Source organism: Cottoperca gobio, chromosome 15 (genome assembly GCF_900634415.1).
Source record: "Cottoperca gobio chromosome 15, fCotGob3.1, whole genome shotgun sequence".
NCBI classification, from domain to species: Eukaryota; Metazoa; Chordata; class Actinopteri; order Perciformes; family Bovichtidae; genus Cottoperca; species Cottoperca gobio.
This window is the reverse complement of record NC_041369.1, coordinates 16,997,928-17,021,963: the sequence shown is the minus strand read 5'-3', so window position 1 is coordinate 17,021,963 and position 24,036 is coordinate 16,997,928. Positions and strand designations below refer to the sequence as shown.

Below are 24,036 nucleotides of genomic sequence, written 5' to 3'. Positions count from 1 at the left end.
GACACAGGAGATGTCTGGCTAAGCAGAAAAATCAATATTGCTGTCAGTATTAATTAGCTAATTCATACAACTACACACAACAGACAATGACATTGCTTTGTTTGCAGATACATGCGACTGACTAGAGTTTGATCTTGAGAACAGGCTCGAATCGTCGGGTCTCTAAAAGTCTCACCAGCCTTCTACTGGTTGGCATTATGCTTGTTGTCTCTGGCCCATGGAAAACTGAAAGCTCTAAAATGTGAATGCTTCAGGAACAAAGAAAAAAAAGCCTTGCTTTCAGCTCGACCACCCTGCATTTTCAGTTTATTAAAATAGTTTTGAAAAGGCTTCAATAGACAAAACAGGGTAGAGTTTTCTTACATCTTCTATTTCCAGCCCCGGCAGGCGGCTGTTTACAACGGAAAACCCATTGTTCACGACCTAACCAGCACCAAACGGCAGACTGACAAAGTTAGTAACTTTAGATGATGAATACAGTTGAAGATTTAGAGTGAGACTTTCTTTTTAGGTGCTGAACACAACTGAAAGGAGATTAAATATTGGACATCAGGTCGCCTGAAAACATGACTCTCCATGTAAAAAGGTAACTTTTTTAGCTCGCGTGTTTACCACAAAGGTGAGATGATGTCAGAGCATGAGCCAATAAAAAAAAAAGAAAAACACAACAACAACCAAACTTAATCAGCCCACAGTGTATATCTCTTTGGGCATTATCAACAAAGAAAGCAATTGCAGGACAAAACCATAATAAATTAGCTCAACTGCTACATTTTCACCAATGCAAATGAATACACAGAGATTTCAAATACTTAGAGATTCAGCACCACAGCAAACTGAACAGCCAGCAGCACATGGCCTGCATCCGGAAGCAGGGAACGCCAATAATTCATAGGCATCATATAATAGATCTTAACAGCAACAGCAGCAAAGCTGAACCGAGAAATAGCCAACAGCAACGCAGTCATAGCCAGCTTACTGAGCCAAAACACTATCAATAAACGAAAGCACAGCAGCATTAACTTAGATGCAAACAATTTCTAGTTTTTTTGTTTGTTTCCCTTCACGTAAAACAGAAGTGAAAAACTGTTCAAAGTGTATGAAACAAGAAGGCTTTTAGGATGCATAATTTACAATCACTTCTGGGCTTGTTGGGCTAAAAATACACTTGCTGTAAATGTGAATTATGAAAAATGAACAGGTGCCTGCAGAGACTTTGAGATTTATATGCATGGCCGGTGTAGCTGTAACCTTTCACCTCATTAACTCAAAGTCTGCAATCAAATTGAGTTGAACTTTATCCTATTTAGGGAAGCACTGCAGAGACTTGATGCTGCGTAAAATAATCCAATGTAGATTCACTGTGCCGTCACTATGTGGTAAGGGCAAAATTGAAAAAACTCGCTCTCTGTGGAATTAATTAGAAAATCTGCGCAGACATTTTGTCATTACTGATAATTTATAGGATGACTAGACGGCTGTACACGTGACCTCCGTTTTAACAAAGAGACTGGTTTCTCTAATCCTTGAAGCTGGACAGAAAAGAAATCTCTTTCAATTAGAACATTACAGATCACATCCATGATTTTGGTCCTGGAAATCAAATCATTCAGTCGTCCTATAAAAAGGCTCATTCTGTACGTTTTGTTTACCACCACCCTCTACCACAACACATTACTGTGACTACAGCGAATTATGCAGGTCCCGTCCCATCAGCAGGACGATCAGCAGACTCCGACATTACACCAGACCTGGATCTAATCTATTGGAGCACTAGATCACGGACGTTTAATTCATTGATAAGATTTACTTACTACACTGTCCACTGCTTGCTTGACAATGTATCTGGCAAAATGACGCAAATCTGAGTATAGATCCCGTCTTTCATGAAACAATGTTGTTTTTTGAATTGGAAAAGGTTATCAACACCACTGCCTGACACTAGAAAACTTCAACTGAACAGCAACACTGAAGCTGTACTTGCCATTGCACACAGGGCATGTAATTTAAAAGTGGGAATCGTGTTATCTTATTAAAGCAGATTTATATAAAGTACGCTTGAAGCGTCACGCTTTAGAACAGTCGTTCAGCTATCAGCAAGGTCGCTTTGAAGGATATACAGTATGTCACATAGCCATATGATTTGTTATCATCTGTAAATAAGTACATTTACCCAAGTACTGGACAATTTTAAGGTATTTATACTTTAGCATTTCCTTTTTATGCTTTACAGAAGAAAAGTACGTACTTTTTAATCCACTTCAATTCTTTGACAGCTACAAAATATATGATCAGTTTATAGAATATGATACTATAATATATGTAGTATAATAGTATAATATACTATATAATATATACTGCTATAGATAGTAACTACTTCTATCACTTGCAACATTAAAATGCTGCTCAAACATTATTGCAATCAACAAGTAAATAATATAATATTTGAATCTAGTGCGTTTTGGGTGGCGAAAAGACCACGTTGAAGTTAGTTAGAAGGATGTTTTTTTTCAATACCTTCATGCCGACTTGCTAATATTAGTGAAAACCGTTAGCTTTCTGGTTTGTGTTGCTGCAACATACAACATTGCACATTCCCTCATGCACCCACCTACTTGTCTGAACATACTGATCACACACATATGTTAAGAAGTACTTAACCCTTGTATTGTGTTAATGGTCAATTTGACCCATTTCAGTTTTTGAGTTGACCAAAGTACTGGTTAACTTGTCATTTTCTTCCTGAAGTTTTGTGACTTGGACTGGGGTGTAATATCTGAACACTTAGATGTGTAGTGTCTGTGCAGAGTTGGTATACAAAGATGATGTTGCGGGTCATTTTGACCCAGACACTTTAATGTGAGTAGGTCGCTGTTCAGACCCAAAGAAAACATGTCTCTTTGATGCACTTTATTTTCATTGCATTTGTTTCATACATGTCAACATTGGAATTTCAAAATAAGGGACATTTTTCAACATATTTTAACAGCTCTCAGCCCCCCAGCCCCTACCCATGTAATGTAAATGTAAACACATAAGGGACGGGTATATATATATATATATATATATATATATATATATATATATATATAGATATATATATATATATATATTCAGGAAATACATGTATTTAAAGTATGTATTACTTGTACATACATGTTTATAAAATGTATGTATTTTATTTGATGAGTTATTATCATCAATTTATTTGATGATTGATGAGTCGTGTGGCTTTTGTTTCCCCCTGACGAGTAGCCTACTTCCTTGCGACGTCAGAGTCGGAAAGCATGTCCGCTACACTGCGACTGAAATCATCGCAAAAGCTGAAGGCTACATTATCTTTGGTGCAAAGCATCGACATCTTTCCCTCAGCTTTGGTCACTTGGTTTGCCTCCGACACAGTTCTTATCACAAATGAAGTCATTGACAGTGAATGTTTTGTGCCTCTTGGCGTGCTTGTGCTTGGACGATTTTTCTTGCTGGTGAACATCGCTTATTCCGCCGTGTGCAAAGCTAACATCTGAATGGCACACTTTACAAAAAGCACGAGTTTGCCCGACTCTGTGTTATGACTCTTTTTATTAAATAAGGGAAGGTCTCCTCTCATTTGTCTAGTTACTTGAATAAAGTTGTAACTTGTTTGGCAGGTACAACTGCGTCTCCATCTATCTCCCGTTCACTGTGACTCTCTTCATATGCTTTCGTCTTCTTCTGTGTGTTTACTGGCGGATAACGTTTTTCAGCTAATGTTAAACATAATACTGTCACCTGCTCAACCGGAGGCCTCTTTACCACAGTACTCATTTTTAAACTGACTTTCAAATGTTGAAATAGATTGAGAACATACATAAATAATGGTGCATGTTTAAATATATCTGTTTCCTACCATGGTAAATCATTGTTAATAATCATTGTGAGGAATAATTAACATTAACATGTGATCAGACAGTCTCTTCACATATATGAATATTTATTAATATTATTATTATTATTATTAATGATAATATCATTAAAGGTGACCGGTGCAACTATGTTATTCAGGAAGTGTGTATCAAACAAGTAGCCCATCGTATTACTCAGTACCCTTGACGTAGCTCTCAGTATCAAAAAGGTTGGTGACCCTGATCTAAATTGAAGTTCTTATTGGTTTTACCTGGTTCTTTGAGTGTATTTACACAGTAAGGGTCAATATGACCCTAAACCTAATTAACGTAAAAAAAAAAATCAAGGGTTAAATCCCACATGAAGAGGTCACATTTTGCATTACATGGCAGCTATTTAAAAAAAAGCATGAATTTTCCATGAAAGTATTATTGGAAAATATAAAAAGCACTAAAATCCCATGTGAATGTGTGTCCAGTGGAGTAGTGGTATTATATTTGAGTCTCTGGAACACATAACATTATTGAGAAAATTGCTATTATTTTCTTTTTAAATATGTATGTGAAATAAATAAATTAGACATTAAAAGTGAAAATAAGTATGCTTCATAAGACCCATTTAGCATATTTAATTTATTTTACTAATATAGGAAAGTCAGCATGAAGGAACTGAAAAAAACCTCAGTTTGTGTTATTTACACATGTGATACATTGATGATCCCTAATTTAACCCCCAGCAGTTAAACGCGAGGGCTGGAGTGCGAAACCCTAGCAAAATTACACAATTTGACATAATGAACCATTTCATATTTTCCACATCAACTGGGCACCTACCTGTTTTATTTAGTGTGCCGTATACACTGACCAGTTCTCTGTTTGTGTGCGCTGTCAGTTTGGGTAGATGTTTGGCGAGCTATGTTTACCCAATTCCACCACGTAGTCCTGCTGCTTTCATGTTTGGTAATCCTGTCAGAAAAATGTTTGAGATTCTGAAAATCTGTTATTAACCACTACTATCCATTCTGAATAACACTCACTTGTTAGCGTTTTCTCTGACAAGCAGTTAGCCATTTTGTCTTTGATAATCACTAAATCCGATTATTTATCGGTTTGGTTTAACAACATCCTGCAGCTGGTGGACACCTAGGTGATTAATCTCTGTGTGCTAGGGAAGATAATCCACATAGTTCATGGTGACCACAGTTACTACCATCTTTAAAATAATAACTAATTTCTGCTTACTACGAGCAAAGGACGACAACAGCACGTGGCAATCAGCCAATCGAAGGTCACCTGAGTAACAGGTAATAATTTGGTAAAAATGTGTCGCACACTTTCATTGCCTAAGGTTTTGGGCATGCGCATTGATGTTTTTCCTACACAGCGACCTCTGGAGGCAACGCCATTTAAAAGTTATTATATACAGCCACCGACCTTAAATTGTATAATAATTATAAATAATAGCATTGTTTACGTCGAGCATTAATCCATAATTATATTGATTAATTAATTCATTAACAAGTTAGGTAGGCCTACTCAGTACCACTAACACCTATGTTTCTCCTGTTGCCAGCAGGTGAGGCTCTGCCCGTTGCAGGAGCTATTTTTCTGCATAAGCACATTTAGCTAATACCGTTATGCATATTATGTAATATTTTGAATACATGACTTTTACTTAACACTTTGTCCACATCTGAAAATCTTTACCTACTACTAACAGTAATACTTGTTTACTCCTGCAAACACGACAGCAAACTGGAGCGCACACACACACACACACACACACACACACACATACACACACACACACACACACACACACATACATCTGGGCGCATGTTTTTAGGTCATGGGCCAGAAACTACAGAATGCCCTCCCTAGCTGCAGACTATACACACATACAGTATTGCTGTAAACCATCTGCGGTGGTACTGCTGTGGGCTACTGTGTACTAATAATCTGGATCCAGCTTCACTGCATTCTTATAAAGCGCCATATAAGGCTTTGAACATTGCACTGATGAGGCTCTGGGTCTCCCTGTCTGTCGCAATGATATCTGAGCTGTGGATTCAACTGTAAGTGTTTGCTGCAGAGACGTTTTATTAAACAGTATAAAGTAACGATCTAGTCAGACACTGACTTGCAAAATAAATAAATAAAATAATGAATTAGATACGATTTTAATACTCATGAACTTGATCTAGGTTATATGTATTATTTGCACAAATACCCTCATTTCCCAAAACTGCTGTCTTCAACGTGATGCTCGTGACATCAGCCTCACCAGCTACGCAATCGTGCGTCGTGCTTCTATTTTTTGCACTAAAAAGCTATTTTTGAACAGAGGTGCACCAACGTGCTGCAGACTCTGGCAGAGAAGACAATATAAGTAGCTACAGAGACCGAAAGCTTAAAAGTACTTTCATGTCCTCTTCAGGGCTGCTATCGTGTCAATGCGCAATTGCGCAGCCAGGGAACCCTGAGCTGTGAGACCAGAGGCAACAGAGAGGAATGAAAACTACCGCAGCGCCACTCGAGAAAAAAAAACTCCTGCTGTGACCCCATTCTCATAAACAGACTTCCAAATGTCAACATTATAATCAGGTGAGCATTCTCTTCCTATGAATTCCCTACGACTTAATCGTGGAGGCTGCTGGGGGCACCGCTTCGTTTATTGAAGTCATTTGGAGCCTGGAGAGGGTAAGCATGGCAATGTATTGGACTCATATATGTTGTGTCTGCAACTCACGATGACAGTTCGCATCAGGACTGTGGATGCACTCATCAAAAGTCTGGATATTTTAGAGGAAGCACCATGGATGCAGCGGACATAGTTGCTTCCGTTTTGGTTTTGGGGATTATAATCGGGTCGCTGCTGTCCAATGTTGTGGTTCTGATCTGCTTTCTGTACAACCCGGAGATCCGCAAACAGGTACCCGGTCTTTTTATTCTCAACTTGACGTTTTGCAACCTGTTGCTAAGCGTGTCCAACATGCCACTAACTCTGGTGGGGCTCATCACCACGGGCCACCCCGGAGGCAGCGGCTTCTGCCAAATTGTGGGTTTCCTCGACACTTTTCTCACCACTAACTCCATGCTCAGTATGGCAGCTCTCAGCATCGATAGATGGGTGGCGGTGGTGTTCCCTCTGAGCTACCACTCAAGAATACGGCACCGGGATGCTGTGATAGCACTGGCATACACGTGGATACACTCACTTTGCTTCTCCACAGTGGCCACCTGCCGCTCCTGGGTCGGGTACCATCACCTTTACGCATCGTGCACTCTTTGCAATGTCAGGGCGAAGGGCGCCGGGACGCAGTTCATCATTTTCACCGTGGCTTTGCACTCTCTCACTTTCCTCCTCACGCTGATCGTGTTGTGTGTAACGTATCTGAAAGTGCTGAAAGTTGCAAGGTTTCACTGTAAACGCATCGACGTGATCACTATGCAGACGTTGTTGCTGCTTGTGGATATTCACCCCAGGTAAAGAATCATAAGAGATGCATTCAGTCTAATCCATTTGTCCTTTTAATGCAATTGTAGTTCACTGAGATGTTTTCTATCTGTTCCCTTTCATGTTGTCCAGTATGTGAAGCATTTCAGAAGGAGCATTTTGATCCTGTGGCAAAATCAGAACATGCTCCAGACATTACGTGTGTCTAAGACACAAACATTAGTGTGTCCATATAGCCAGCAGGAGATTATGTGGTTGGGTTTACTCTTTTTATGCATTGCAAATAGTGCTGAATAGATTAGTTGATGGACAGAAAAAATAATACATTTTTGATCATCAATTATTTTATTCTGTATATGTGTTTTCTTTATTGTATTTTGGCCATTTTGATAGACAAAATGAACAATTTGAACATGCATAATTCACATTATTCACTACATTGTATTAATAAGTTAAATATAAATATAATATAACATTTGTATTTCTATAATCAAAGTACTTGGTTAACGTAGTTATTTGCATTCATACACTGTCAAAAAAACTATTTTTGACTTATTTGAAACACACATTGAATACACAACTTTCTGGGGCATCCCTCTGTGTGACTACACATGAATATAAAGAGCTCCACTGATGATGATTCAACTCTGGCTGTTTACATTATCATGTCTCATTAGGTCGGTAAGGCCTTCCTCATCTTTTTGAGTTTCCATCGTTTACTATCCATCTTGATTTAGTAAACTTTTGAATTTTTTTCAACTTGCATAAATTATATCTGCACTGTGTGAAATTCAGTGTAATCCTCAGAAATAATGGGGCACAGTTCACTGCTTTCTTCACGTCCATCCCACATGTTTTCTCCGTGGACTGCTTCGTTATATCTGCATGTCTCTGATCATGCCTCCTGGGTAGATAATGGTGCCTGTGTGCTTTGACAGTGTGCGCCAGAAATGCTTGGATGAGCAGAAGCGAAGGCGACAGAGGGCCACTAAGAAGATCAGTACTTTCATCGGCACATTTGTGGTGTGCTTTACCCCTTATGTCATTACAAGGTGAGCAGAGATTTATAATATTGTAATATATGTGTGGGTGTGTGTTTGGTTGGTGCATGTTTTTTTTTTTTTTACATACAGCATCAAGGAGATTAAACTGCAGTTGAATTCTGCACATTTTGTCTTTGCTCAGCAATAAAAGAAAAAAAAATTCTAATTATCTTCCTCGTTTAGCTTCATAAGTACAACTCTCCCAGAACCTTTTAGTTTTTTGATTCAGTGATTCTGCGTTTTCACTTACCTTGTTGCTGCTAATGTGCTCATGCTTTCCTTATCGTGTGGATACAGATGGCGATAATGATTTTCAATGCTGTCTTGCTATCTGTTAACACTTTTTACTGCCTCTTTTTCATGATCTCATAGTTTATTGGTTCTACACATATTTCTAATCCTTCTCCCTGAGCCATAACGACTGGGGAGATGGGAGGGAGAGAGTCAGGGAAAGAGGGAGATAGCAAATGAGTCAGAGATGGTATCACTGGCTCTCATTAGTATTAGCCCCAGTATTAGTGGTGGCAACCTGTCAGAAGCTGTTAGAATTGTGCTTTGGAAATAAAAAAGAAACGCATTAAGAGCTGTGTGGTGGTGAGACATGTTAGACTTAAGGAGATCACGCTAATTAAGAAGACAGATTAAAGGCAAAACAATGCTCCTGTTGGTTTTCACTTTGTCTTTTGATTCATCAGGGCTTAGGTGTCAGAGACGGAAATTGGTGTAAAAGGATTTTAGCGAGGAAGAAGTCTGAAAGCTGTTAGACTGACACCCATCAGTTCTCATTCCCCACTGCAGTGACAACAACTCAGTGAAGGGAAATTATGACATTTATTTACAATGTCACAGCACTGGGGGAGGTTCATTTGCCTTAGATGTCTTCCTCACCACTTACACTGATTCGAAAATTTGCATTCTGCTCATGGATGGTGTTTGACTTTTCCTTTCTCTTTTTGTCTTTACTTGAGGTAGAATTGTAGAGCTCTTCTCCCCATGGCCCATAAGCCCTCACTGGGGCGTGCTGTCAAAATGCTTGGCCTACAGCAAGGCAGCCAGCGACCCGTTTGTCTACTCACTGCTGCGTCACCAGTACAGGAAGACCTGCAACCTTCTCGCCAACAAAGTCCTCAAGAGGAGTCCACTCAACTCCTCCTCCCTCAGGACGGAGAACGGCGCAGAGAGGAGAGACAACTCCAACACGACCAACAACATCCAACCAACTGCCAACAAGCCACTTGGCCAGTGAAGGTCATCGCTCTCAGAGACAATTACCGAGATCTTATTTTGAGGTTACCCCGTAGATTCAGCTCTTTGCGATGGTGTAACGTCAGAGTGGCACTCAAAACTCAAATGTTCCTACAGAAGACATACGTCTCTAAAATAGCTCACAAATAAATACTTTTAACTTAAAAAGAAAAGACTAAACGATCTTCTTAAATAGCTGATCACGGCAGTTTTTTTTTGCAACTGTTCTTTAGACAGAAGTGTTTTTGTAGGGGACTACTTTCAGCAGCAGATTTGGTTTGAATATTTTCAGCAGCAGGACTGTGTACATAAGATTATCTCAAAATAAACTACAGTGCCCATGTTCATGGTAATGAAGGAACATGTCACCAAGTGCAACAGTGTGGCTCATAGAAGTATTTTTAATAGTAGTTGGACAACAATGGAGGTCTAAGGCACAGAGGAATAATCTATATAAGCGCAAGAGTAAGTGTCAGGATACCGAATATCCTTTGAAGAAGTTTAGATGGACCCGTTTTGTAGGTTGTGTGTGTAGATTTTAATGGCATTAAGTATTTTAAGTGTAACACCATCTTTTTCTGCAAAGAGAAAGTTTCTAATGAGATCATGTTGTAGCATACTGGTAAATGTGTGTCATGTAGCCTGTGTAACATGAAAAGCAACATTATGGTAACTCATTTCTTTATTGTGTCATTAAAAAAGGCACAAACTACGATTCCAAATGTGAACAGGAGTGTAGCCCCGGCTCCAAACTTCAGGACACAGGAGCCTGTTATCACTCCCAAATGGATAAGCAGGTCTTATATGTGGACTGACACTAAACAACATCTAAAATCTTAAGTATTAACACGTGTTGATGCTGTTAAAGGTCAAATCAGTAATGTTTTAACACAAGTATAAATCCAAGAGTATTTTCATTACCTCATGTGAGTGTATTTGTACATTATAGGGTGTTAAAAAAAACACATATTTAAATGTACGACGTTTTACATCCCATCTAAACTGAATGGCTGAATCTTTAAATTCAAGCATAACCTTTGACCTCAATGATGATTCTCTGGCTGGAAGAAGTGAAGGGAAGAGATATAATAGATGGTGATTTCGAAGGTACAGTCATGTCGTATGCACAGCAGTGCAAGTTACTGTATGTTGTAGCTGTGAGGCCTGAGTTCTAAAGTGCCTTTTAGACTATGAGCGCTCTGATTTAATGAAAATGCAACAGAGGAAACCTTCACATTATGTCATTTTCTTGGTATTCTGTGCTGTTGTTAAGTGTGATGATAGAGCCCGTTATGCAGTTTGTTCACATTGTTCATAGAAGGTTTTAAGTAATGTTTATTTTGTAATTCCGCCTCATTGTACTGTTGCATCGGGCAAAACAGGGTGAAATATTATTTGAATGTGGTAGCAACTATTCAGTGATGTGTAATTAACATTCCAGTTCATGCCGTGTGAGCGGCTTTGTGATGTCTGGGGTGTAAAAACTATTCATTTTGACGACACTGGCAAATCAGGATGTCGTGTTTTTACTTTACTGTGACAGTATGAAGCCTTAAAAAAGGCTTAAAATCTATTTATTTTTGTCAAAACTGTGTCTGATTTTTGCTAAATACATTTGTGATTATATTGCAATAAATGCTGTGCATTTTGACATTTTAAAACCCTACCAAGTTTCTTTTTTAATGTCTGTATTTATTGCTATATTACTTGAAACAATGCAAAGACAGTTTAGCTAATTTTTACTTTACCAGGAGATAAGTCTGCCAAATCTTCACACCTTTATTCTCCCACGCTGATTAAGTCAAGGAGAAGGAATATTTAATTTGAAAAATAATTTAAGATGTGTTCCACCCACCACTGCTGCTGTTGATGTGGCAGCAGAACAAAGAATTTTCACAAAAGCATTATGGCTGTGAGTTAAAGGCTTTTTTAATTGCAGAGCTCTTATAGGGAGTGGGGAAAGAAGAAAAGGAGCCAAGAAAAAGAGGAAAAGTAGGCTTTACCTAACCGAGTCCGTGCAGCTGTGACTAAAAGATTCTGGGAATCTGCATCCTCCATCCTCATTTTCATCATAAACCAAACTTCTATCATCTATCCTTCACAAACTCTCTGGTTAGCCTCCTTCTTTCCATTTACCCACTTTGATAACAAGTGCCTGCAACAATATCTATTCTGTCTCCATCAAAAAACGTCAGACAATCATGACTTGTGAGCCATCAAAGCCTCCACTGGTTATTATTATTCACCAAAGAAGGCAAAGGCAGCATTTATCATATCACTGTATTCAGTAGTGCTCGCCAATCAAGGGCAATTAGTGAACTGTATTCAGAAAGTTTGGAAGGATCCCCAGTCTGGAGGTGTGCGTACATCTAATCTCGATTTGGGAGACTCAGTGAGTGGGTGAGAGGCAGACACAAACCTGCCATACACAAAATGCTGTGCACAGACCTTGTGATTAAGCCACAGCGCGTAGGAAGTACAAGAAAGCAGACGAGGAAGCGAGGGAAGACGTGTGCAATGGCTGACTTCACACATGCCCGATGGCAGGGCAAGAGTGGTTTTCCCAGACTCGTAAAGTAAAGGTTGGCCCTATAAAACATCACAGACTGTATGAAGCTAAATGTCTCAGTGGAGATTTGAGATGCTAAGTGTTGTGTTTGGTGAGCTATAAATACAGAAATATGTAAAAAACTTGTATACTTCGCCATTTACTGAAGGGATTCCATCAAATCTCTAATATTACATGCCACGCAGGCACAGTGCAGCCACTATCTATGCATCTGACGTTATTGGGCAAACTATTACAATTCATTACGTCAAATACAGATTTTTAGGCCAAATAGAAAGATACATACAGTATGTCCAAATGTGGGATGAAGGAAGCAACCGGTTAAAGCTCAGATGCAAACCTTAGACCATACCCACACAAAGATATCCTGGCTTGAACATTAAATAAGTATACTGAGGTTTCACATAGCTGAAATACATTTGGAAAAACACGTGCCTAATAACTGTCTTGTGTCCTCACAATTTTAGAAGGCGAAGAAAAGAGATACATTAATTTGGTATATGTATTTTTAACTGACTGCGTATTGGCTGTCAAATTATGCAGAACATCCAGAGGAACTGGACTCACCCTTGCACAGCAACTGCTTTTAATTAGCGACAGCAACACTGAACTGCACAAGTAATGAATCATCCCCAACTCACTGAGAAATCTTCACCGATTTATCTTTTGTACATTTCTTTATGCCAACAATAGAGCAAAGAAGCCGTTTCACTGTACGCTCCCTCAGTTTTGCTCATTAATCCCACTAATACATAGCAGGTGTAGCACATCAGTTGCTGTTCAAACATCACTAATCACTTGATCGCAGCATCCAAAACATGAAGTGATAATGAATACTGCAGATATGTCTTTAAATGTTGTCTCATTCGCTCTCAGTCTCTCCTTTTCTTCGCCCTCAACCTCTGACAGGCTTGTCCATAACTCTGCCAGTGGAACTATCTGACTGACTACAGGCAGAAAATGTGAATCATGGGAATGTACGACCCAGATGTCACGGTATTCCACATCCCTCGAGCAAACAGCCTGCTCTGCTCACAGGACAAATAAAAAAGACCATCTATTTCTGTCCAGGAATGCTGTTTTTGTTTTTGCAGTGGGTTGTATAAAGAATTTTTTTTTGTCTCAAATGCATTTGCAGCAGTGTTTACAGAGTATCATTGTCTTCACGGGAACAGCTCCAACCCCTAATAAACAGTTTTGAAGACCCTTAAGGATTTCAGAGAAACATCTTTGATTATAATCCTTTGATTTTGTCCAACATGTTTGAAAAGCACATTTGTATCATTTCAAAGAGGGGACAAGGCAGTTCAGCTGGAGTCGTGAAGAGCAACCAAACATGATTGACAGGGTAATCCACCACAAGGGTAAGGGTCTGCGCCATGGGTCCATGTCTACAGCAGAACATGTCTGCATCAAATGACATGTAATCCATCCAATAGTTCACTCTGAAACACAAATGTCAACCTGTGGATGACAGAGGATCACCAAGTCATTAGGATTTATCCTCTAGGAACCATAGATATCTGCACCAACTTTCTTGACAGTACACTGACAATAGTTCTTAAGATATTTCACTAAAATCAATGTCAACCTCACAGTGACACTAGAAGAACAGTCAGGGGATCACTTAAGGCCTCATCCTCTGGGGACCATGAATGTCTGTACAAAATGTTATCAGCAGTCCATCAAATAGTTGTTGAGATATTTCCATCAGACATTGCCATCCCTGCCAAACATGGGTACAAATCTAAATGATTAAATTAGGTTTTAAAAAAAGAAAATTCCTACTAATTGTAAATTGTTTTGGACCAAAGCATTTGTCAAATTAATGGAATTTAATTTACACACCAGTAATATTACAACTTAATTCAATGAACCCTGGTCGTGGCCATTTCTTGATTCTACACGGTGATAGAAAAGTAGACTTAAGCACAGACACTTGTGACAGACGCATACATTTAATAATATGTTAATGATCTGAGTTTTCCATTGCTCCATACAAGCACCAATCAAAGCGTGCTCGGTTTCTCTAAAACAATGATAGATAATCACCTGGCAGCACTCTGAACATCCTAAGCAGCACATTGTTCCAGATTCAAAGCATTAAAGTCACTTGAGAACTTAATCCAATACGGCCTTACGTGACTAGATTAGTGTCCAGCTATGAGATCTATAAGATCCACCTTTCAAGGCAATCACTTAAGAATAATCAGCAGATGGGTTGAAATATATGTATTGAAATGCTGTGTGTGTTCTGTCACCATCTCAGGTTGTGAATATGTGCTAGATTATGTCTCTTAATACTGAGTCCCTGTATTGTCTGTAAATGTAGGATTTTGATGCAAGAGAAAGAGACAGAGAGAGGGGAAAAAGAAAGACAGACACACAGATGTACAATAACGAAAATATTTTACAAAAAAAACTCATACGCAGAGTCGCTTTTCCTGCAGCTTCATCACATCTTTCAGTTGAGGCAGATGCGCCTACAAGTGTAGCTTCATGTCTCGAGTCACATCCACAGCTGAGCAACGCTGCTCTGCATCAAAAAACAGCAAGGAGGGAATTCAGCAACACTCTGTGCTTAAAAATAGACCAAAGTGTAAAAAAGAAAAGCTCCATATTTAGTTATTTCATTCCCGAATCAAAATTCACGACACATTAAGGCGTAACCACAAGGCTTTTATTTGAATACTAAGTGAAACGTTTTGCATTCTTGCTACGAGTACCATGAGTGCTTTTTAAAGAATACTCAAGAGTACGCATTGGCATTCTGCATCGTCACATTTACTAGGCCCAGTGTGGTTGTAGTAATGTTGACTGTGCCTGCTGCCGACAGCTAACGAGAGCATGACGTATGTGGCTTCAGTCTTCACAGTGAGTCATTTCCAACCATCTGTTTAATTATCTGAAGACACAGTAACTGGAGAAAGTTTCAGTGATAAGTTTTCAGATGTACAACAGATGGTTCCCGGCGAAACTTTTGATTGGTATCAAATAGTTAAAAAGCACGGTGATACATAGTCTGGATATTTTGAAGGAATGTTTCATTTATCTCAGTGATTTCTCTTTTAACAATGGAGATTAGCTCAAATGAATTATAATACAAACTGATGATAAATACATAAATATGTGACTTTTGTTTCATTATTCACATGCCATAACTTTCCCTGGTGGAATAGGTCTATAAAAAAAGAACAAAAAAAAAAAGCTTCACTGTTTAATTTATCTCAGTCAGGGTTTGCAGGGCTTGTGTGGGTGGCAGAAAGATAAATATTCTGCTGTAGCAGAATATACAGAGGGAAGAATAAATGCACTGTGGATTAGAATTTGTTAAATTTAAAATAGAGATGACTCCCCTCTGGTTAACAGAATGTGTTTGTTCTGAGACAAGTTTTTTTTTATCTGTCCCCGTGATGTGAGCCACACCGTGTCCATGTTGTATGAAGGCTGAGGAAGTATAATAAATCAGCTGTAACACATCTGAATACCTCGTTCAAACAAACTCCTACCAATCTAAGTGCCATGAATGCTGTCTGGTGTTTTCTGAGTCTTTTTTGACCTTCATTCTCCAGTTAGCATGCTGCCCATGTTTACCAGTGCTCCCAAGTATACAAGGCACGTATTCAGACAGCCGCCTCCTACTTCATTGATAGAGCGCTGCACGCAGAGTACCAACTTGCTAAAAATCCATTAACTTGTCTCAACAGTGTTTCAATTTAAATGAAATCCATTTATTTTCGCCAAACATCCACAAGGCGTTTTTAAAAGTACATGGCTTTATTTGTCACATCCAATAATTGGAGTAATTACTGCTACAGCGACACTACAATAATGCAATTATTCTATGACAACTGTTTTCACTCCCCTCTCCATCCACAGCCACTTACCCCAGCATCAAATAAACACACTGTTGTACCTTTTGCCTTGTGACATTTAGCTATAAAGCCCTTTGATAAACCTCAGGCTATAAGCTGATGCTATGAAATGGATCCGACAGGTGATTCCACCTTTTTCATTACTCTGCTGTCAGCTGCACTGAAGGTTGTGTGTGATAAAAGAATGTGCCAAAAAAGACCCACTCTGACATGAAGTACCATTAGAAATCCCATCAGACAATAATTGAGACCAAAGAGGGGCACGTCTAATCTGACACAGGGACATATCCTTTTCTTTTTTTTTTAAAGGTGTGTTAGAGCTCAGAGAAGGTTAAAGGTAAAGCAGAAGTAAAGACACCACTCAGGGTTGTGTTATATTTTAACACATAGCATTCCAGTTTCATCGCCCTGGGAGTAATAAATACAGAACATCCGCAGGATATATGCTAAGTGGCATATTGTAGTGAAGGGAGGGTGACGTTCAAATGCATCAGCATGTGATTGTAGCTCAGTGACCATATATGTCTCTTTCCAGCCTCATTCCACTCAGTCAATACCCTCAACCACAGAGGAAATCTGAAAAGGGAATCGTAAGGAGGAGCCATTATAAAGACAGACAGAGAAAATCCAATGGGAAGGGATTGAGAATCTATCTAAAGGACGGAGAACAAAACTGATTCATGCAATTATTGTTTCAGCCAGCTAAGAGCCCATGGCTTAGGGAAAATCCATCAAGCCATTTCATCAGACCTCGACAGTGAAAAGATCTGGAGACAATGGAGCTACTTTCTGGAGAACGATGGTTGCACATGAATGAGCCGCTCTCACAGAGGTCAAATTAACAAGCAGGGTCATGTCCTGTGAAAAGGAGAATTACTGTTAAGTGAAAGCACTCGATAAATATAACCAAGACCTGGGATTGCAGATGCTTTTCTTGTAGTTAAAATTAAAACAGACCAGAGGAAACATTGAACTATCTAACGAAAAAGAGGATCTAATGAGAAATGTAAAGGTTCCTTGCTGTATACTGTCTGATGAAATTAATGCATTTTGTCTATTTCTTTCAGAGTTCTCATGTTCCCCAGTGTCTGCATGGGTTTCCCCTGAGTGCTCTACTTTCCTCCCACAGACCAAAACACATGCAGCTCAGGTGAACTGGAAACTGTAGGTGGGATTGCTTTGTCTATGTGTCAGCCTTGTGAGACTGCCAAGCTGTTTGAGTACAGGCTGCCTCTCGCCCATTGTGTGCTGGGATAGGCTCCAGGATAATTGGGCACAGACAATGGAGAGATGGAACCGATTTTAAGTTAGAAAAAATCCCTCAGTGTTAAAAAAAAAAGAACCCGTTTCCTAATGCGTAGTAGGACTATTAGTTTTGAAAGTCGTTTTTCGTACACCGCATCTTTTTACGATGGCTCTAAGGAAGACAATGGCAGTCGGTCACTCCCCAACTTTGGTCCAGACTCGAATAAATCAATAAATTATTGTATGGATTGCCATAAAACTCAGATATTCATGTTTCCTTGGCGTTTAATCTAACGCCATCATCAGGACAACATTTGAATTTGTCCTATACTTTCAATTATGACCAAATACCAACAAAGCTAATGGCGTTCCCGTCAACCGCAGCTGTACTTTGTGTTTATCACTAATTAGCAAGCATGCTAACACGCTAAAGTAAGATGTGAACATGGTAAATATTGTAGCGGCCTTCAAATGTGGTGACATGTTCACAAGAACATAAAGTGATATTCATAACCTCGGAAGTGGAACATTTCTGAAAGCTGAGCAGACTTCACGCATTGTGACGCGTTTGCTGACATTTCCAGAAATGGCATGGAAGTTGATATTCCTGTGGAAGCTATTTGTGATTTTAATCGTATAGAGTTTTTCTTCATACTTTTATAATATGCCTAAGGAAAATTCCGATATTCCCAACGGCCTTATCTTTTCCCTCTGTCAATACGTCTTTGTGTTTATTGCATAACATTTCCTGCTAGCTTGATAAATTGTTAGCCTCTGGGGCTTCCAGATGCAGATGTTGCCGTTGCCTAGCAGCAGTGTTCTCGCAACCACGCTTATGTGCGCACACGTGTGTGAGTGCGTATGCGTGTCAGTGAGCCTTCACTCAAATAATGCAAACAACATCATCCCTAACAGCAGTGCTGGCCTGTGTGAATGTGTGTGTGTGTGTGTGTGTGTGTGTGTGCATGTGCGTGTGTGGGTGTGTGTGTGGGTGTGTTTGTGTAGAAAGAAAGAAAAACTAAAAAAAGAAGGAAGATAACGGGATTGGCGTGACATTAAACCTGACGGAGAGGAAACATCATCACCTGCTGTTTACTGCGAAGGCTCGATATTCATTTCCACTGGTCCACATCACTCACTAATAAGGAGAGGGAGAAATGAAGATATGCATGATGTGTAAGATCCAAGCTGATCTGAAGTACTGGTTAACCATGAAGCCAAATATTTATATGTAAGATTTTTTAATAAAGCACAGGATATTACAAGATGTTTACACATACAGAAATGTTCTATAAATCTTCTCCAGGGAGATTTTCATATTCTTCGGTTATTACCCTTAACACAGATTGTGACAAATTCAGATTTGATAACTGTGTCATTACCGAATGTCGAAATGTAAATGCAAAAGTGATGTGATTAATATATCAAACAAATCTGAGTCACAAATCTTATTACAAAAGGGACTATCATCGCATTTTAAATTTGAAAATAATAATAATTTGGGCCGAAAGAGAAGAATGAGTCAGATGTAAATCAACACAGCAGCTCAGATGACGGGTGCAGATTGATATTGACAGACAGGAAAGTGTTGTCCTTGGAGTATGTGAAAAAAGGCTTAGCAAAAATGCCACATGAACACGTTACTTTATGATTTTTAATGAGTTCTAATAAGGGACTATTTTCAGTCACTATTCAGCGATCTTAAGACGGAAAATGTCTTCCATCAGTCCTTGAGTGACAGTGTTAAAGCACAACAACATTTGCCGTGTCCACCTTTAATTAAATCTTACACGCTTATGTGCTCTTGTGAGCGTCACAATATCATCATCACTATGTAGCGCCATGCATATTGAGTAGCACGTGTGTAATTCTTTGTAATGCTGCCATTGAAAAGTCATTTTTCAATCAAGATGGAAAACATGAGAAGAATATAGAAGTGACAAGAGTGATTAAAATGTGACATTAACACAGAGAGCTAAAAACAAGATCAGCAAGAATGTTACAACATTAATGCTCACAGTTACTATGCAAAGTGACTTTCCTTGCATTAACAATTAGGAGAATGGAAAGATTGTAGATGTTTTGTTCGACGATTCAATCTTCATCAGTTTTCATTTTAATTAGAATGATGATAAAAATGGACTGGAAATAATTAAAAGATTCAACGCATGGAGGAGGATTCAAACATTTACTGCTTATGGCTTGGAATTGTCCTCATTTACATCCTCTTTTTAGCTTTAAATAAAGAAAAACACAAAACTAAGTGACTGGTTCATGACTACAAACACCACATGTTAGAAATTAGCTTCTAAATTCTCACCTCAATTCCAAAGATACCAGGACATGATACTTGTGAATTCGGGGGTAATTGGGGATTTTAAAAAGGACAACATTTTCAATATGCAAAATGGTCCTACAAAGCATGTTATCTTGTGTATTAATTATTAAGTAAATACATATAAATGTGATGCTATCAAACAGTGAGGTACAGCAAAAACATCTACAGTGCATGTAGACACGTGTGGCTTTTTGCATATTGTCATTCACATAGTGTAGCATGTGTGTTTTTCTCTATTACAAAAACAGTTCATAAAAATGTTGCCTTTCTCCATGCTACTAGGATGAAATGAACAGAGTCCTAGCACTGGGCCTCTCTATTGTGCAATCAAATGAGATAGCAGGATGAGTTTCCTCTCACGGAAATTGAAGTCATAGCAGAGTTCAACCATGACTGATTGCCTCTGCTCAGTCCCAGTAGTACACAGAGATTTATCTCTATCATTCTTTTACTGTTTGTCTCCACGAGCGTGAAACGAGACCCGCCGCCTTTAGATGTAGCTGACCGTTGTTGCTGCTGCTGGGTGACCATGAGGAAACACAGCTAATACAGGGCATAATGTAAGCAGGGAACAAGAATCCCCCTCATCTAATTCACATATTTCTAAAAACTGAGTTTTAATTTGTAAATTTAAAACACAGAGACAGACTGTGGTGATAATCCAGGAGTTTCATATATAGAACAACTCCTATGGGACGCTGACAGCACCCGCAGCGTTTACCTTTTTTAATTTACTGATATCCTGCATTCAAATTAAATTCCTTTGGATGTCATATTTATATTGGTTTTTGCCCTTTTAACATTTTTTCCATTGGTTTGCCTGACATCTGAAATATACTCTGTAGGCCTTATCAGCTGGTTCCAGCTGTTCAGTAAAGCCATGTGCTGTTTACACTGAATTAAACTTTATGTTCTTAGTTGGAGCCTCCACTGAGATTTAAAACAAAGTTGTGAGGGTTTGAACAATATTTGGCTGGACAGCATTCGTACCTGTTGAGTAAAGTTTGTTGAGAAAAAAGTTGTATTGATTGAACTGGGCCTCTGGAGTCAGTATTTAATACCGTGCCAGTGGACCGATACATGAGAAGAAATTGCTGGCCCGAGAAACATCAATTCATATCTTGGTGCTCTGATACGTAGATACTGGCTTTACCTGTTTCGACTGCACCTCGGCGAATGAAGAAAACTAAATAACTGTTCTTTGTATGTTGCACTTATATTGGTTTGGCTTATTTATAGCTAATAGTTTAATTCTATTGTTTCTGTATGTTGCACTTCAAACTGGCTTATTTGAAGACAGTGTTCACTTATACGATTGTACCTATTTGAAGCTATTGTACTTACAAGATTCTTGCTGTTCGCTTTGGACAAAAGCGTCAGCTAAATGAACTGTAATGTAATGTAATGTAATGTAATGTAATTGTCCCAAATCAACAGAAAAGCACAATACGTTTTGCCACTTTCTTAAAAAAGGTGGATTTTTCTTTTTAGGCTTTGTCGTATCTCGTGAGCGTTCTGGGGTTAATGTTAGCTGGGGTCTTGTGTTGGCTCACAATGTCCTGTGCAGCCATTTCTTGTTTTTCGTTTTGTTATTTTAATAAACTGATGTTAGCATTTCAGTTGGCAGTGTACATTATGTCACCCTGTCATCATGCATATACGCACGCAAGGGTTCAAAGTGTCTTTACTGTCCCTTATGGTGAAATTGGTTTGGAGCCAAGTTACATACAAAAAACATACAAATCCTAAACACTGATGGACAGCATCAACAAACAGGACATAGTTTACAGAGTGGTTCAGTAAGATACTCCATAAAATTACAACATTAATATTGAAGAAGTCTTGAAACAAGCGATTGAGACCATAAACTAAACATTTGAGGTGATAATCAAGTGAGATTTTCTCATCGACTTCTATACAAATTGACTTCTTTTTGAAACCAGTGGAGTTGTCCCCTGCTGGCCATCAGAAAGAATGCAAGTTAAATGCACTTCCACATTGACCGGGGGTTTCTGCTGGTTGACCCTCGCTGATGGTATTCCATGTTCTTTCGTCATACAGTGATATATATATATATATTTCAACATCAGCAGGATATTCAGTTCATTTTCACATGCCATATCTATGATGCTCCTTAAATAGCCTTCTGTCAGCTGTTACAATTAACCATATTCATTCAGTCAATCAGTTTCTATAAAATTCATATGAAGCTCAAAGTGTTTGTGGCATTTTAATTATGAGAATGATTCAGAATGGGGTCTAATTCTTTGTCTGATTAGGGTAGAGATGAACAGTCACATAATTAGATTAATTGGGCTGAGTACTATCTGAATCATCGGGAGACGTCTGCAAGTTGCCGTTTTCAGTACAGCCAACAACTAAATTGTAGACACTTGATACTGGACGTAAATGTGTTTGCCTGATCACTAATTTATTTGCACAATGTGAAAATGGTTGTGTTTTTGTTTTATCACCTTTTTTTTTATGTCAGCAACATCACCGTTTTAAATTATTTGCCAGCCACCAGAAACTAAAATTAATAATAATTAATTAATTAATAAAAATAAATTTATAAACTTTATAAATGTTGATACTAAAACAGAAGATTATGTGCAAAAGTTAAACCTGTTAACAGCATATCTGTACACAGCCTTTTCCACTAGTAGAGACTTTAGTGGTTGAAGTGGACATGTCTGCTGATAAGTGGGTTGTTTTTCACTCAGCATTGATGTAGACCTGAAAGATTAAGTTGACTGCAACTCTTGTAAAGTTTGGATCTTTAGTAAAAGCACATTTCAGGCAATAACAATTGTTTCCTTGTCAGTGCCGATCACAGTTTGTCATGTTGAAAGCCAAAGAAAAGCCAGATTTGAGAACTTTTGCTCTCGACTTTGATCAGTTCTCTGTAAATTGAACTGGAGAGACAAGATCAAAATGTCATTTTATATGTCAGCTAATGTAACAATTCTGATTCCTTTTCATCACATTTACTTGAAAAGCGAAGCTAAATCTTTGCAACATCAAAGAGTTTTGACATTTCAGGAAATATGCTTATTTGCCTTCTTGCTTGTTAGATGAGGATTGATAGCGCCTCTCACTGTTAAACGCTGCACACAGCAACTGATTAGTTTCTTTGTATTAAAACTGAATGTGGAAGCAGCTTGTCTGGTAACAAAATGCACCTACCAGCACCACTAAACATCACTTATGAACATTTGTTTAATTTTAAGTGTAGAAACAACATGTTGTAGTAATATGGGGGTTATGTGGTGGAAGTATTTCTTTGCCGGGAGTTGAATCGACTTCCTGAAGACGCAGTTGGTTGGCCTGGCAACCTCAGTGACAACAAGAGTCCTCCTAGCTGTTTCCCGCAGCACCCAGTCTTTATGCTAAGCTAAGCTAACCAGCAGCTGTAGCCTTATATTTAGAGGACAAACAAATCCTTTTGAAAAGATTTAAAAAAAAACGTATGGCCCTATCCAAAAAAAATGAAGAATCAGCATTTAATTTGACCTTTGTCTCCTTAAGTAGTTTTTAGCTTCGAGGTGAATGATTTTTATTTATTGTGTTCTCCATTGATTCACTAATCAATGAGTTGAAGATGCTCCAAAGATTTAATTGCCTTTTTCCTCACCACCATGCCTAATTTACAGCAGGCCATCATAAATGACAAAAAGATAAAGCAAAACCAGGGGGGGGGGGAAGATATTTTAGGCACGGACACACAAACCATCTCATTCATCAGTAAAACTGAATAAAAACAAATGGTCACACTCTCAGTGTGCATGTTTGGACCCAAACATAGAAAAACTGAGGAGGCAACAGGCAGAGTTCAAAGATTTAATGATAAAAAAAATAAACTTACAGCTGAAAACTCCACAGAATATCCTAAAGCACGGGGAACTTGACACTGAAACAGGGAAACACTCAGACAAAATACACAAGGGACTAATGAACAGATGAAACACAGGTGATGATACAATCAGGTGAGCTACAGGCAGACAATTACAAAGGCGGGAAAACAAACAAAGGCAGGAAGTAAAACAAGAAAAGACACAAGAGAAGTGAACCTTCAAAATAAAACAGGAAACAGACTAAACAAAAACCCAAGACCAGTTAGTTAGAAAAAAAGAAAGAAACCCAAAACAGCAGATAAAACAAAGCAAAGAATTTGTTAAACCAATAAATACTTTTATGTAATCGATATTACCAAGCAATCATAACATTTTGAGTATTGTGTGCCATAACCCAATACCAGGACAATAACATAAACCTTATTCCTGCTCTTGTGACAAGTCAAAATGCATTCTGTGAAAAGAGCCTATTTTTACTGTATCTTGTGAAATATTGAGATGTAACATTTTCTGCTTTTTCACGAGATTA

At 38.6% G+C, this 24,036-nt stretch overlaps 1 protein-coding gene across 4 annotated transcripts in view; it reads left to right on the top strand.

The window, feature by feature from the left end:
* The first annotated feature begins 5,821 nt into the window (after positions 1–5,821).
* The window catches only part of LOC115019916 (G-protein coupled receptor 26-like), a 25,986-nt gene continuing 7,771 nt past the window's right edge, over positions 5,822–24,036 (top strand). The window contains exons 1-4 of one of the 4 annotated variants that reach the window (XM_029449628.1): positions 5,822–5,956; positions 6,319–7,367; positions 8,277–8,390; positions 9,354–11,287. In XM_029449628.1, the coding sequence (XP_029305488.1) occupies positions 6,697–7,367; positions 8,277–8,390; positions 9,354–9,627 (1,059 nt within the window). In that variant the 5' untranslated portion in view covers positions 5,822–5,956; positions 6,319–6,696 and the 3' untranslated portion in view covers positions 9,628–11,287. Of the gene's footprint in view, positions 5,957–5,993; positions 6,179–6,199; positions 7,368–8,276; positions 8,391–9,353; positions 11,288–16,862; positions 16,873–24,036 lie in introns of those variants that run through there. The other 3 variants (XM_029449629.1, XR_003833514.1, XM_029449627.1) reach the window with 3 other exon arrangements.